Source organism: Polyodon spathula, chromosome 7, assembly GCF_017654505.1.
Source record: "Polyodon spathula isolate WHYD16114869_AA chromosome 7, ASM1765450v1, whole genome shotgun sequence".
Classification (NCBI taxonomy): domain Eukaryota; kingdom Metazoa; phylum Chordata; class Actinopteri; order Acipenseriformes; family Polyodontidae; genus Polyodon; species Polyodon spathula.
This window is the reverse complement of record NC_054540.1, coordinates 6,639,189-6,656,183: the sequence shown is the minus strand read 5'-3', so window position 1 is coordinate 6,656,183 and position 16,995 is coordinate 6,639,189. Positions and strand designations below refer to the sequence as shown.

General features: G+C 34.8%; 1 protein-coding gene across 2 annotated transcripts in view; it reads left to right on the top strand.

Annotated features, from left to right (window-relative positions):
- LOC121318062 (protein O-mannosyl-transferase TMTC2-like) overlaps positions 1–935 on the top strand; it is a 108,672-nt gene extending 107,737 nt beyond the window's left edge. Inside the window, exon 12 of one of the 2 annotated variants that reach the window (XM_041254316.1) lies at positions 140–935. In XM_041254316.1, the coding sequence (XP_041110250.1) occupies positions 140–349 (210 nt within the window). In that variant the 3' untranslated portion in view covers positions 350–935. The remainder of the gene's footprint in view (positions 1–139) is intronic. The other variant, XM_041254317.1, reaches the window with a different exon arrangement.
- Positions 936–16,995: the final 16,060 nt, after the last annotated feature.

Here is a 16,995-nt window from a genome sequence, read left to right as displayed (position 1 = left end):
TTTTAAGTCATGACAAAATGTAGACAGTGCCACACAAGAAATGGCCAATATGTCCTTTTAAAACCCTTTCTATATATTGTCCAATAATAATAATAATAATAATAATAATAATAATAATACATGATTTATTTTCTTTCAGTATCCAGCTGCCTTGATGAACCTTGGGGCCATCCTCCATCTCAATGGAAAACTGCAAGAGGCAGAAGTGAATTACCTGCAAGCTCTTCAGCTCAAACTAGACGACACGATCACTCAGTCCAACCTTCGCAAACTGTGGAACATCATGGAGAAACAAGGGCTAAAGACTTTGGGCACATCGACGGGCATTGAAGTTGAACATTATCCATGAAATCAGAGAAGAAGAACAACATATACAAAGAAACAGGAAGCCGCATTATGGAACCTGTGTGTTAAACTGGCCCTCTGAGGTGTTAAAGTAGTCCTTTCTAATGAGTTCTTTCCATGTCATACAGTATCAGTAGACGGTTCCTCATCTTAAATTAATGGTTAAAGACTTTAAGAGGCTTCCCAGGAACTGTGTGTAAAACGGTAGCACTTAACTTGAAGCAGGACATTGCTGCATACTTAATCTTGTTGTAAAGCTGATATGGGTTTGCAGTCGTTGTTTAGTTCCCCTTGAGACATTGAACCGTCCAGGGACAGTGCATGTGGCTACAAAAACGTTGAGAGGTTATCCTAAACCCCCAGGGGTGCAATAGTAAACACAGGTTTGTGGCTGTAGTTTTCTAAATTAGCCCAAAAGCTGTAGTTTTATGATGTCAATAGATAGCTTGTCTGTTTGATGGTTTTCATTGACATCTGTGGCAGTGAAAGACGTATTTTGCCAAGCCTTTTCACCAGGGCTTCCCAGCCCTGGTCCTGGGGACCCCATGTGTCTTCTGGTTTTCATTCCAACTGAGCTCTCAATTACTTAACTGGACCCTTAATTGAACTAATAATTAGCTTAATTAGACCTTTTTAATTGTTCTCAGCTCCTAAAAAAATTGCAGAGATCAAGTTACTTATAAAATGCTGTAGTTAGCCTGACATCTGCAACTGTTTAAGAGCTGAAAACAAGTAAAAAGGTCTAATTAAGCAAATTTTTAGTTAAATCAAGGATTTATTTAAGTAATTGAGAGCTCAGTTGGAATGAAAACCACATAGGGTCCCCAGGACCAGGGTTGGGAAGCCCTGCTTTATACTAACACTTAACTTACTTTAACAAACACTGTGTACGACATTGCAAGGATTGCTTCTGACAGCTTCCTCATTGTACCCCAAAATGTAAACAGCTATTGTTACAGGGGGGCGGCTTATTGGGGAAATGCATAATTTCTTTTTTTAAAAGTGAGTGAGTTCCCAAAAATATTATAGCAAGGAAAGTAAAAGCATGAATTTCCGAAATGATTATAGCAAGGAAAGCTTAAGAAAACTAGTTATCCCTTGCAGAATATTATTTTACAGTTTGCACCACAGAATTACCTTTCAGAGATAATATAACTTTGAGACAAATAATATAACTTTGGTATATGCAATTACATTGCTAAATTCAAGTAATAGTTTGTGGCACAACTGACTTGAAATGAAATATTTGTATTGCAGCCTTACAAACTAAAAGTGGGAGTTCTGTATGAGTATCAGTGCTTAGGTAGCAGCACCTATACCAAACAGGGTTTTAGTATTGCCTTTATGAAGCCATGTTTGCAAACCATACTTCAAACAGAGACAGGAGATATGTACAGAGGATTTCAGTCAAAACTTGTTTTGCTATGGTCAGGTATTAGTCTGTTTTGACACTGCACCCTGCAATATTATTTTACAAAATCATAAATACAAGGATAAAAAGGTGTCATGCTTAGACAAAAAAACAAAAAATCCTGGGTATTATCACTTCACTTCAATATGTATTAAGTCAATGTTGAAATGGGATTTTGTAGGACACGTGTCTCTGTTCACACACACAAGCAATGGGGGTTGGCTGGGTCTGTGAAGTTGAAGAATTAACCTCTATCCTTATGTACTGTAGGATTTATTAATGTATAGTATGCTTAAAACTTGACTAAAGTAGCGTCTAAAGCCATGACTGATTGCAGTTCTTACCAAATAACTATTACACTCGTTTTATAATTGTTGCACAAATCATACAACTATTTTGGGTTTGTTTAAATGTACTTTTCTTTTTCATTGTTGTCAAATTATTGTATTCCTGTGTATAAAAACAAAACACACTTTAATATATAAAACAGTCTGTAGTATATTGCAGCCCCAATCAGTCAAATTGATCAAGGACAGTGAATCTTCAAGGTGGGAACGGAAAAAAAAATTTTTTAAATGGTTACCCAACATTTAACTTATTATGAGATTGCACAGTGTTCTGTGCTAACTGAATGGCTGGCCGTGTATAATTATAACATTAGATTTGATAGTATTTTTTGTTCTGTTTTTATTGTTTTTATTATTATGGTCCCCTCAATTATGAAGGTAACCAGTTTTGCTAATATCTCTGTTTTCATCACAGCAATAGATCTCCATTTGATACTATTTGATCTGCAGCTGGCATCAATGACAACCAAAGTTAACTCACGAAATGAGACTGGTTGAAATATATTAGTGGTCCCTTTTGAATTTCCCACTACTGTGACCTTTGCATAACCTTGGCATTATATTAGCAACTGTATAGAATACCTTCTACTGTATGTATATGCCATAGTCACTGTTCTGTGGTTCTATTTTATTTATTTATTATACCCTATAACGTACAAAGAGTTAAAAAAAAAAAAAAAAAAAAAATCAAGCTCTTATAAAAGTTTACCATAGTAAAACTACAGTGAAAGGAGGTTAAAGCATGGATGGGCATTGTAAAGAATAGCAGGGTGCGTTAAAGCTTATTAGTAAACAGAACAAAACAGGGTAAACTATGGTAAATGCATGGTACAACCATAGGAAAAGCATGGTAGAACTGTAAAAATACTATGGCAAACTTTTATAAGAGAGTGTATCTTACTGAATATATATTGTCATGATACTGTATTTATTTTGGAAGCCACAGTATAAAAGGACAACATGCACCTATTGATTCATGCAGATATTTAAAGGCTGCACGTCCGCCACATTCCTGCATTCTACTTAAAGAAGTCACCTGAAGCAAAGCAGCACAGACTTGTATATACTGGTAATTGAAATATAAATCTGCACAAAGCAGAAACGTGTGAACCTTTGGAAAAGCCGCAGTTGCTTATGGTATTGAAAGCATGTGATGGAAATTTGGTAAGACTTCTTTTCTTAGCTCTATGTTCTTATATGTGCCTGAAGTGAAGCACAATCACAATCCACAGACACAAATAAATCAGAAGCAATTAAAGCTAAATAAATGATTGAATCTGCATAGAAAAGCCCTTCATGTTTATGCTGTTTTGTTTAGTTCATTGTACTTGACAGGGGACAGCTGCAGCTTTGATTGAACATTTTGCTGTTTTTTTTTTCTTCAAAAAAGAAGGAAGTTAGAATTACAATTCCCCATTGTCACATCCGCAGTGTTACCCGCTCATGATTACAGTAAGCATGCTCATAGCACTGTTATTTGAAGGATCTGAAGGTCATGTACGCCGATATATGATATAGTGCAGAAGTGTTTGTTTTTCCTGTTCTTTGAACTCTGTCATTTTAGAGTTAATACATGCTTCCACAATTTTGAAATTTTCTACTTCAAAAGAAACATCAAATTTTCATGTGTGGCAGTAGCAATGGTTGAGTCAATGTGGACACTGCGTTTGCAGTGATAGCTGGGTCTGTCACAAAGTGAAACATTTAACCTATCCGGTGCTGCGCCCTGCTTTGATATAACATGCTAATCCTACTTGTGGAGAAGCTGTTTGAAAAAAAAAAAAAAAAGTTAGTGTCTCTGCTCAGGGATTTCAAATGCTGGGTTATTGCAACAGTGCGTACAGGAGCACATGGCAAGTTTACTAAATTCAAAGTTTTATTTTTTGAAAATTGTTGTATTGTATAAATAAATTAGATTTGTAGGCTTTCCTTTTGTAAGATAAGAACAAATAATGATGTGCCAGATTAGACTTTCACAGATGTTCTTTTTCCACAATAAAGCAATGGTAACTTGCATTCACATTAGGACTGTGATTATTCATTATGGTAATATTTATAACATTCATTAGCAGTACATGTTTAGTACTGCTTGTATCTTCTGAGACATGGATTCAAATTAACACTTATATACAAATGTATCCAATTCCACACTACTGAAAAGACTTATCTGAACAAGACTGCAAAACAGTGTGAGTATAAAAAGATTTCTTACAGTATAATGCTGTATTGTTCTTATGGGCAGTATTCATTTAGAGCTGTTCCTCTGGTGAGGACATGTGCTGTGTATTTTGGAGGCAAGCCCAAGCTGTCAGAGGTCCTAAGTGATCCTAACTTGAAAAAAAAGTTTCTCAAGAGTACCAGTGATTTGATTATGCATTTTTAAATTTTGTTTCAAGTAGAAGGCAAACCCTATAGAAGTGATCATTCAAGAAATTGTGAAGTAGTAGATCAATTTGTGCATTCATATACTGGTGGGGTCTGCTAAAGTGGAGATGTCAGAAGCCCTTGGTTTTTCATATTCAGTAATACAAAAATTACAGCAAGGGATTGATTTATTCATTTAACAATGAAGCTGTAACTTTGCCAAAGACACATTTTCAGAGTGGGATACACTAGTGAGAAAATACTTGACATGTTTTTCTTGCAACTGTTTTGTTTGTTGTTCATTGTATATCATTTACTATTGCTTGAAAGCCCTAAAACTCAGCTGATGCTGCCCAAAAAAGTTTTGCAAGATATAAAGTAATGGTCAGTACATTCTAGAATGAGACAGTGTATCACCAAAGCCTTGAATGTTTTCAGACATTAAAAAGAAAACCTCACAAACAAATACACAGACACACACACACCCACACACGCACGCACGCACACACACAAATGTAGTTGTTACTGTAAATAATTAAAAACAATTGAGGCTTGTAACCAAGGTATCTTATTTAAAATTTTCCATATTAAGTTATTAACTTAAGGAGTAAGTAGCGGGGTTCTGAAAAATTTTACGTTACACGTCCCCACGTGTTGCTACAACTGTTTAAATAATGTACCTGTCATTTTTCTTTTGAATGTTAACATCATGACAACTTTTTACACTTCTAATTTTAAATTCTTTTTCAAAGCTCTTTTCAAAATGTCCGCTGCAGGGTGCTGATAGTGTAAGGATTATTGCCCACATTGTCAAACAGGTAACACAGCAATAACAACCCAGGATGTGGTACGGAACAGAAAAGTCAGAGCACTTGTTATGTTTTTTTTGTTTTTTTTTAATTGCTCTTTCTGCAGTGATTTAGAGGATAGATCTCAACCCAGTGCACTGCAGCGGCCATTATGAAACAGACTTTAAAGTTACAGGCACGTTATTTAAACTGTTGTAGCAATGCATGGGTATGTATAACGCTATAGTTTTTCAGAACCCTGCTACTTACTCATTAAGACTGTTGACATCATCTTCACTCTTCAAAGAAAAGTGAGACCTACATCAAAAAATTTAATTATCTGTCTGTAATAATGCTTTTAACAATCACAGTGGCATATTCTTTTTTTTTTTTTTTTTTATTAGTTTATATGGAAACAGGTGGCTTTTGAGCACCGATAATGACATTCTAACTCCATTGATTCTGCCAATGTAGGTCTTTTCAGAACATTCACCTGAGCAAAATTGGAAAACCGCTGATTGTAAGAATTGTTATTTTATCAGTGGTTCATTTCAAACACCAACATTTCAAACATAGTTATAAAAAGTCCTGTTTGCTTTGTTACTTTGTGGCTAATATTGCATTATTGACTTATCTAATGGTTTTTCCCTCAGGTTATATGCCTACATTTTCTACTAAAGTATTTTACGACATTCCCTCTCTTGAGAGACACAACTCACTTTCCATGTACAAGGTTGATGTATTACACGTCACAATGCCCATCGTTGTATAGTAAAGGTTTGAAGTATGCAGGTAGAATGTCAAGATGGTGTCACTATATGGTAGAATTGCAAACATAACATTTAAAAGATGTTTAATAATATACTTGTCAACTCTACTTGTGCAACATATTGAATGCTTTATATAACTTTAGCTAAAATAGTCAGAAACAGGACAGTGTGGAACTAGTGGAATTTCTATATCAACTTGAAGCTGTGTGTGTTGACTTAAATAGAGTAAAGAAATCTGCAGCTTGTGTCCAGCATGCTGTGTGACAGGCACTATGCTCAAGAGGATTTGACATTCCTATTTTGCAATAATTTCATTGTTTCTGAAATTGACCTGGGCAGTATGGGAGATGGAACACATCTCCTACTAAAAGTGTTGACTCTTCTGCTTATGGTTACTAGAGACTTTGGACCTGAGTTATTGAAAAAGATCTGACAGACACATTTTAACAGTGGAAGAGTTGCACAAAAAAAGACACCTGATAGCTTGTTTCTTTGCTATCTGTTTTTAAATCATGTATTTAAAATATAGTTTCTACAACTCAAAGCAGGATAGTAATTATTTCAAGATGCTGCAGCTAAAGTGTAGCAATTCCTCCTGAACTTGAAACTTAACCTTTTGTAACGATAGAAACAGGCAAATGGATAGAAAATGCAAACTGAGGGATTTAAAGTGAAAATGCTTTATATCATAGACATTTAATAAAAGAACAGAGGAAAAATAATCTTCTGTACCGTTACAAAAATGCACCATAGCAAAAGCATAGTGAAAGCATGGTACCACATTGTAAAGATCAGAAATATATCCTGGCTCAATAGTTTACTTTTCAATCTATCTGTACTCTAACTGTGTTTCCATGGTAACCTGCACAGATAGGACAAGTGAGGACAGACGTGAACGAGAAAAAAATGAAAGAACAAGTGAGTGGTTTTGCTTTTACTGGTTATGAACAGACTTACAGCATTTTATTGTAGAATAACAAAACACAATAATATTGAATAGCTTAGGAATAACTATGTAAAATGTATTAACACATGAATGATTAATTAGATGTAAATAACTTACCAATAACTTACAGCCATTGATTAACTTAGAACTTATATATATATATATATATATATATATATAATATATATATAATATATATATAATATATGAATATAACTATATATTACTTTTTAAACTTATTTCTCCAAATTCATCTCACCTAATTAAAATCCTATTCTCTCACCAACATATTTCCTCCTATATATGGATGCCTTTTTGATTAGTTGTAATATTTTTTCAACTCTCCTCTTTCTTTCCCAGCTTGCAGCTGGATGAGAAAATGACCAGATGCTCAGAAGAACTAAGAACTTGAGCCAGGGTTATGTGATTGAACAGCCTTTAAAAAAACATGCTGCCTATGAGTGTACTGCAAACATCTATCATGCCAAAGAAAGAGGCTGGGAGGTGTCTAATTTAGTGCTATTCACAGATGGTTGATCTTTTTTATTGCCTTGCTGGCCAAGATGGATATGAGCCAGCTTTGAAAGAGGAGTTTGCATGTTCTACATCTTAAAACCGTTGAGTTGGCTCTTATCTCAGCGATGGAGGCTATTCCACTCCCCAGTCACATAGATAGCACTAGGATGTTCAAAAAGATTCAGTCCCGACAACACACACACACACACTTACACACGCACATATGTATATATGGTGGCAGAGTAAGGGAAGCATGTGTGACAGGGCAAAGTGCTCAAAATCACTTAACAGCAGTTATTATATCTTGGTTGATATTTCTGTTACTGGCCAGCCTTGATTGCCTACCACTTTACCACTATATGTATAGTTATTTTATACATTGACCGCTGAGCTGGTAAATCTACACATTTAGCGGTTAATCTATAGATTTACTGATTTTACACATGAACCATAACATATAGTATATATATTGTGCCAAACCAGTGTTAGTTTGCAACTTGCAGGACCTTTTCACGCTGTCTTTTTGACAAAATTAATGATTTCCACAACAAAATGGACGTTTGAAACAGAAGTGAAATATAAATAAATTTTGATACTGAACAAATAACCCACTTTTTAATCAATACCTCATCTAAGTAATGCTTCTGAAAAATAATTATTTTATTATTATTTTTTATGAATTCAGAAATAAACTCACATAGACTGTTTGAGGTTATTTGCAAGGTATAAGTTTACCCTGGTCATAGTAGGGTGAAAACAAAATATTGCCTCGATTATGTAACGACTCGGTCAACTACAGAAGTGAGTTTATTTCAATTTCAATGTGCTTTTAGTGTGGTTAGTTAATCACAACACTTTTCTAACGTGATAAATGTTTCTAAGGGTGAGTTGTTCTTTCCATGGAAATTCATATGCAATCCCTCTGCTCTCCTTTATTTGAATAGACATTTAAAAAGTGACACTGCTGGGTTTTGTGTGGTCCTTGAATCCTGTCCACACCCCATTACACATGGAAACATAAATAACACTCAACTCAATAAAGTTCCGTGTATGGCAATGATTACCTGAAGTGATTTTTAACAATGAATGTGATCTGTCTGCCTGTTTTTTTTTTTTTTTTTTTGGGGGGGGGGGGGGGGGTGGGGGATTAAGTAATTATTAGCTGTAATACCTCAAAGAGAAAAAGATCAATATTTTAGAAGTCAGTTCTTAAAGTTGAGAATTATGTCAAGATGTTAAACATACTGAAACAAACTTGCAGAAGAATGGGAAGTAGAAGCAGATAGTACTTTGGAAACAGCAGGTTCTTTTATTTTGCATAAAAGGTTAAACAGCACACCCAGGCTGCTGATATAGCCCCAGACCCTTCAATGGTGCAAAATTCATGCAGACTAAGAAATAGTCCTGTTCTGATCTAATTCAATAGAAAGGCCCAGGCTGTCCCGGCTGGCCAATCAGGTTGCTTCTGTCAGGATCAACACCCCCTTGTTTCCCGCCTTGGGGTGCTTTCCCCACACGTGGAAAAGTCAGCACAGGTGAAGCGAGGAGGAGCATCGCGCTACTGCTGCAGACAGCAACAAACAAATCCTGCTCACCATTACAATTGAAAGAAAGGGAACTCTGAATGAGTGCCCGTGCAGGGATTATTCTGTACTACAATGTACACCCCACAGTACACTTATCAAGTATGCTTAGACCAAACTTTAGCACTTCTCATTTTCACTTTCACACTTGACAAAACTTTGAGAAAACTTCCTAATACTTTCTATATCTATAAGTCTATTTGTACAGTAAAATACATGCCGATTATATGAACGGTTTAAATGCCACACTCTAAAATTCAGCGACCCAAAGGAAAATATTCAAACATATAGGAATATTTGTTTTTATAATACAAACATGCAAATGTACTCGCACATTCATGTATGCTACAAATTGTAGACATGTTTATGTATTAACATAATATAATATTATAATATTAACAAGTGACCCCAAGAACAAACCCTTAGCCCTGACACCACACATTATCCAGTGGTAAGCCATCTCATGCAATCAGATCCTGCTTCACAATATTGCATATTATTGCCAATGCAGTGCTGCCAATAATTCTCTTCTACAGAATTTCTGGAAGGAAGGGACTAGGCAGACTTTCAGATTATTTATTTGGAACATTTGCAGATCATAAATAATTTTTGTTTTATAAATCCTTGTATACCTTTCAACAAGTTGAGTGTTTATGTGCTGCTTATACAGTAAATTTGCCTTCTTGACAAACTCATAATAGAAGTAATACAAACAGCAGGCATGAACACTAAAAATGACTTTTTATATTTTTGTAAACACTCTGGTTATACAGCATGCCTTCAGTAGATAAAAAAAAAACTTAAAAAGACAGTGTATCATATTGGTTTCCCTATGGAATTAGCAGTCTTGGTTCCAATCTCTTTGGAGGTAATTTTTGGCTGTTAATAGTGTGTGGCAAAGTGGCTGGTGATTGTGAACAGGTGTAGAGGTGATGCAGTACAGGAGTAATCACAGACAATTGTAATCCGGTTTGGAATGGTTTATTTTAATCCAGGTCTGGTGACCAAAAGAAAATGCTCCAGCAATACACAACAATGTGTAATGCACGGAGCCAAACAAACAGGTTTACAGTCCCAAACAATAATCTGTATCCACCCCAAAATACTAAAACACAGTCACCAGTCCAGGGTGTGTGTATTAGTGCTGTGGTGGGTAATAACAGGCTATTTTTGTGACAGTTGAGAAGTGCAGTTCCAACTTGTGCTGGCCCAAAAGTGACAGCTCCGGAAACGTGTTTAGCTGTCTGGTGGTTCAACAAACAAGACAATTATAATTATATATAAGACTATAAAGAATACCAAATAATAAAAATAATATTGGCTTTAGCCATCATATATACATATAAATCATAATATAAATAAATCATAAACAAAGGGGCGGGACACTGCCACAAACTGTGACATTAGTCAAGGGGCAGGGAGTTTGGTCAGATTTGTACTGAAGTCAAAGACAGCTTTATAAAAAAGAGAAGCATTACAATATCAATTTACTTAACTAGACCGTGTAAATAATGCAGATGAAAGTTTAATTCAAACACAAATGTAGACATCAGCTAATATCCGAAACTGCTGCCTTGTTTTCAAGTATGTCTCAGGGAAATACAGCCAGGCAACTCTATAAAAACACTAATCAAAGCTGGGGAATCCATCCGCTTGAAAAAAAATCACTTCATTTTCATGACTTACAGGGCCACTTATAAATTTTACAGTCCATATATATATATATATATATATATATATATATAATATATATATACACAAACACACATCACAATATATCGAAATGTTGGGCAGAGCTGGCTCTTTTATAGCTAATATATATATATATATATATGATATATATATATCATAGATATATTATATATATATATATATATAATATATATCTATTTATACATCATTATACAATTATTTATACTATTTAATGAATTAAATTTTTCTGGTATGTTTTTTTCTTATTGCTGATAATAATGGAATGAATATCTATTCTTTTATTTATAAATATTTGTTTTGAGAAAATAATCGAGTGTAGTGTCCATTATTGCTTACAAATAGATGTGTATGATGTCATTGCAATCATTCAGGTGAAACAATGTCTTGTAATTTGCCCAGACAATATTTTTCAACACAACTTTTAGGAAGTACTGTAAGGTCCCTCGGGTCACAGAAAAACATGTTTTTATACATGTATCTCGAAGCAAAATACATAAAATACTTAACATTAAAAAATAAAAAAAAATCTAAATGTTCCCCGGAGTGTTCTGAAAAAAATAGATTTGTAGTGAATTTTTATAGAAAGCGAGTCAAATACAGCCAGAAAACACCTGGTCCTGGGGGAGCATCCCACTGGAAAATGCTTGGTCCTGAAAGTAAATGAAGAGGAGAAAAGGGTTATTAATACGAAATGTGTTATTGATGATGCCTGGCTCAAGTTATTTGCCCTTTGAAAGTATGTTATTATCCAAGTTGAATGTTTCCATTTACTACTGTAGTTTCCATTTTCACTTTTATATTTATGTAGTTTGTTAACTGATATGTGACATTTGGGATTTAGTGAGGGATATAAAAAATTATTGTCAAAAAAAAATGACAATAATAATTTTTAAAAAAATTCTCAACTTTATTTAGGTTAGCCTCTGGGAGATGCAAACTATAAAAACAAGTCATACATCACAATAAAAAATACAGTTATTTAGAGTAAAATATTTTGGAAAGCACAGACTTATTTAACCCTTTCTTACAACTAAGTAGTTGCTCTCTTTAACATGACTACAATCTATACACGCACACTGTTAGAAGATATCTTTTCAGGTGTTGGATGTTATTATCAAGCATCTACTGCTATTTCATCTTCCAAATATCCTATAACCAATATCAGATGGTGACTTCAGCCTTTTATGTGTTGTAAAGAGTCCTTTATGAATGATTTTAGTGGTGGTGCTATTGAGATCTGACTTTATTTAGGACAATTGAATATACCAATTGCCCTCATACAGTGAATAACTATACATTATCTGATTATCCAGGTCAAGTTTGGTCGTAGGTATTGTGATATTATTTTAACCTCTGGCCATAACAATGATTAGGACCATGCTGAGCAAGGAGTAGAAACATATACTCTTAACGAGTATGGACATTTTTCCGAGTACTAGTAATACAAATAATTGTGCTATTACTCATTATTCAGAAAAAAGTATCTAAAAAATGCATTGAATCAGCTTCTGGCTCTAGTAGGGCAGTGAAGTCTGTCAATCCCAAGTCTAGAAATAGAGAACCAATCTGGGAGGAACAAGGAAGGACCATCAGCACAGCAGTTTTTAAGCTACACACCAGTCCTCCATTACAGAGAGTGGCTGTCAGTGAATTCCTGATAAATATCTTTCTTTACATATCCATTTTACTTCATGTTCACAGATTTATTTTTAAGTTGTGGTCATTTTCCTTTAAATTATTGTAACATGCCTGCAGTGGGTTTCCAGCTGGATGATATGGGGGCATTGCCAGCTGCACCTGGGTAAATAATGGACCACTCTGTGGCTGATGCCAGCTTTATCTGGGTTCCACAAGGTAGCATTGCAAATCCATGCACAGATTGTTGTCATATTTGTGTTCTCCTTGGCAGTGTGTGTTTTTATATAGGAAAACATTTCATGCTAGTAAACCAAATCACCAGCAGGTCATGAATGAGGCCTAACGGGCACAGTCAAGACATGAAAATATTTAAATAAGGCATTTCTGTATTCTGCTTGATATGCTGCATAAGAGTCTATTGTTATTTCAAAATCTAGCTTTGAGACGGTCGTATTTATTTTTTATACAGCAGTGTTATTTATTTTTTTGAAACAGGATAATAAAATTTTTTACTGTATTGAAGGTTGACAAAAAATAGTATAGGGAGCATCTGAACTGTTTAATGAAGTCTATTGGGATGATTGAAGTCTGTAGTTTGTAGTACATAAAATATGTGCTTTCACAAATGTGACTTTAAAACCGTTGTTTTTCCTTTTTTTCTTTTTTTTTGAGAAATACTGATTTAATGTGTACAATTTGTAATGCTACAGAACACAGTCCAGCAGGAATATCATTGAGATTGTAACAATTATCTCAGTGCTTCTAGAACAGCCTCCTATATAACTTACAGATTACCATTTGAGTAGAATCTGATACATTGTTGATTTCATGCAATTATTTTTGTGATTATGAGGCTCCACTCATTGTATGTGCATTGGCTTTCCAGCTAATGCTGGATTCACAGGAAATAGACCAAAATTGTACTTTCTTAAATTGAACCAATATGACTAGTTGACACCACCTGGCAAAGCTAAACCAGTGTGGGACATTTCCAGCTTAATTTGACAATATTCCTGATAGCAGTATAATAAATAACATATGTGGAATACTCTGTTCTTTGACACCTTTGTAAACTATATTATTCATCTCAGTAGGTTTTCCCAGGGTTAATATTTTAAATAAACCACCAAAAAAAATATATATATAGAAATGATGTGTCAATAAAACACAGAAATGCGAATAAAAGCAAGCAAATTACAGTCAGTGCAAGCCCACCCTCTTACACATTCCAGCAGTATTCATAAATATGATGCATGTAAATGTGGAGACTATCATGTAAACGCATGTACATATATACTTAATATTTAAACTTTCTAATTGTGTAGTATCCTCAATGGAGATTGCATTTTACTGATTGTTTGTGACCAGTAGTAATTCAATACATACTGACTGTTTGTGACCAATAGTAATTCAATACTGTGTGCTTAGCACAAGAATACTGTTAAATATAATGTGGGTTAAACACACATTACTGTATATGTACAGAGAGGCCCTGGCTTGTTAGTTAGTTAGTATTTAGTGTATCCAATTATAATTTTTGCCCACGATTTTCTTCCAATTTGGAATGTACAGTTGCTTTTCTCCTCACGCATCAATTCCCCACATGGCTCAGGAGAACCGACGATTCAGTGGTCGTCCTTCAATCCTATGAGACAAGCCAGCTTCCTTTTTACCCAGGAACTAGACAGTGGATGTCAGCGAGCTACCCACCTCTGGAGGACAAGGGCCAGCCCTGCAGGTGCCTGCTCTGGGTGCATTGGGCACCTGGCCAGTGGGGTTCATTGTAGAGTGAGGAGGAGAAACAGTCCCTGCCGGCTTTACCTATCTAACCCACAGAAGCGTCTATAACAATGCACCCTTTGCTTTGGAGTCCTCAGAGGAGACCGGCCTTTTTCGCACAGCCTGCACGAGAACCTGCACTTCTATCAGATGATCCACTCGGGGACCCTGAGGTTGTAGAAATTCTTAAATCATCACTCAATTATTATTCTTTTTTCATTTTGGTATCTTTAAAAAAAAAAAAAAAACATTAATCAGCATATGCTTTGCCATCTGCTTTTTTATCATTTCAGTGAAGTAAATGCATATATGTACAAATACACCTAATGAACCACACACTGTGCTCACTTACCATATCAAATCTGTTGCTGGAATAACATGGAATTACATTAGTGAAGGGGGGTAGAAAATAATGTGCATGAAAATGAATCGTAATTGTATCTGAATATCATTTAGACAAACAAGCAGAGAAGTTTTCAATGAAACTCATTTAACATCAAACAATAGCATGTCTTCCTGTCAGGCTCTCATTCCTGGCAGGGTTTACTTGAAGCTACCCTCCCAATACAGGATGTCTAAGACTATAAAGCCAGCCAAAATACTGTGTAACCTCATGTGCACCCAAACCTTTGTGCTTTTTAAACAAATAACATAGCCATGTGTGGCAGTTTTGGGTATTGCAACACAACCACCAATAGCTTTTCCACATGAGAGATAACGAGATGCAAAACAATTAAGAGCAATGGGAAGCCTTCCAAGCAAACGGTTGAGTTGAACTGTCAGGTCAGCAATCATTATTGCAGCTTATTATTGTGAGGGAGTGGGGCAGTGGAAAACTTTAATAACGTTTGGAAAAACTTGTGTATGACCTGTTGCTTTTGTACAACTCACCTGTTTGGCTTCTGGATCCTGGATTTGTGTGAGTACCTGATTAATGGACTTTTGGAACGGACAAAGGATTACGAAATAAAGATACAGGTATTGTCCTGTTTAAACAATAATACTTGTGTGGTGTCCGATCTGTTGTCACCATGGAATATTGTGACCAAACCGAGAAGAGGATTGGTTTGTCAAAATATATATTGCGATATCGGTTTTAATCGCATATTAAATTGATACAGTTACTACATCAATTTGTTTTATTATTATTATTATTATTATTATTATTATTATTATTATTATTATTATTATTATTATTATTATTATTATTATTATCCTTAACTGTAAATAAAATAGTATATAAAGGTTTTATTTAACCAGGAAATGTATCCATTGAGAATGTTGCTGAAATTTACTAGGGGCAATAATTTAGAAATTACAAATACAAGCAATACAATAAACCATGCTGTTCAAGCTTGATCATCAGAAAACAGATTAAATAAGAGATATATTTTTAAATGTGATTGTGGACATAAACCCCTCAGAAATTCCAATTAAATGGAACCCCCTGACATTTATGACACATTGTTTGATTTGTAGAGGATTTCTTTGTGATTAGAGGGATATATAGGCTCAAACCCCCTGACCAATAACATCCACCAGTATTACATCCATCAAGCTGGATGTAGCCTTCTATAATATTATTAATTCAACACTTTGTACTTCTGCTCTGATTGCAATGGTAAGAATAATTTTACGTCTTTGACTCTTTGGTGAATGTCACTTTAATTAAATGAGTTTGGAAACGATGGAAATCCACATCAACAACTTTTGTGTTAGTATTCTGAGCTCATTTCCATTTACAAAGCTCTCAGTGACAGAGTCCCTTTACACCCTAAGTGTTTGCCACTGTATGTGCTTAGTACAAATCCAAAGCAGTTAAGCTACATTAAGCTTGCAATTAAAATATCTGGCAGCTATACAAAACAGCCCCAAAAGCAACTGACAGCCATGTGATGCTGGTACACCTGTAAACACCTGTTATTTAACAAATGAGACCTGTTTTATACAGTACAGCTGTTTCAATGGGGCAGTAGTTGAATAAGTATGTACTTGTGTTTATTTATTTATATATATTATATATATATATATATATATATATATATATATATATATATATATATATATATATATATATATATATATATATATATATATATATTATATTCACTGACTAATTTCAGTGACTAACTTTCTTTGAGAACAATAACTGCACTCAGACACTCAATGCAGCATAAATGAATATCTACTAGAAAGTGTACTGAGGACATCAGATGATTCAAGGGCATTTGTCATTTCCTCCCACCTTTCGCTTCCACAGCTCGGCAACTCTACGAAATCAACCTATCCTGACACTAACCCAACCCCAACCCTAAACTTAAGCAACCCCAGCCCTAAAACCAAACCCTAACTCAATACTTAACCCTAAACATAACCATTAACAATCGTCTGATGCCCTCGGGACACTTTCTAGTGGATATTCATTTATGCCGCACACTCAATCCAATGTTGCCATGGCCAGGATTGAAGTACTGTGTGCCAAAAGGATCAAAACACAGCAGTGCGATTAACATGTGTTAAAATAATTAATCTCCACAAGATTAACGCATTAATCACAGAGGTTAACAGCCCTAATATATATATATACACACACACACACACACACACACAGTGTCTTGCAAAAGTATTCAGACCCTCTCACAGTTTTCAGATTTTATTGCTTTAAAGCTTGCAGTCATGACACTTTGAAGTAGGAATTAATATATGTTATATACACACCCCACCCCACACATTCAAAGCAAAAAGAAGAAGTAAATAGATAATTAATAAGAAATAAAAATGGAAAAATCATGATT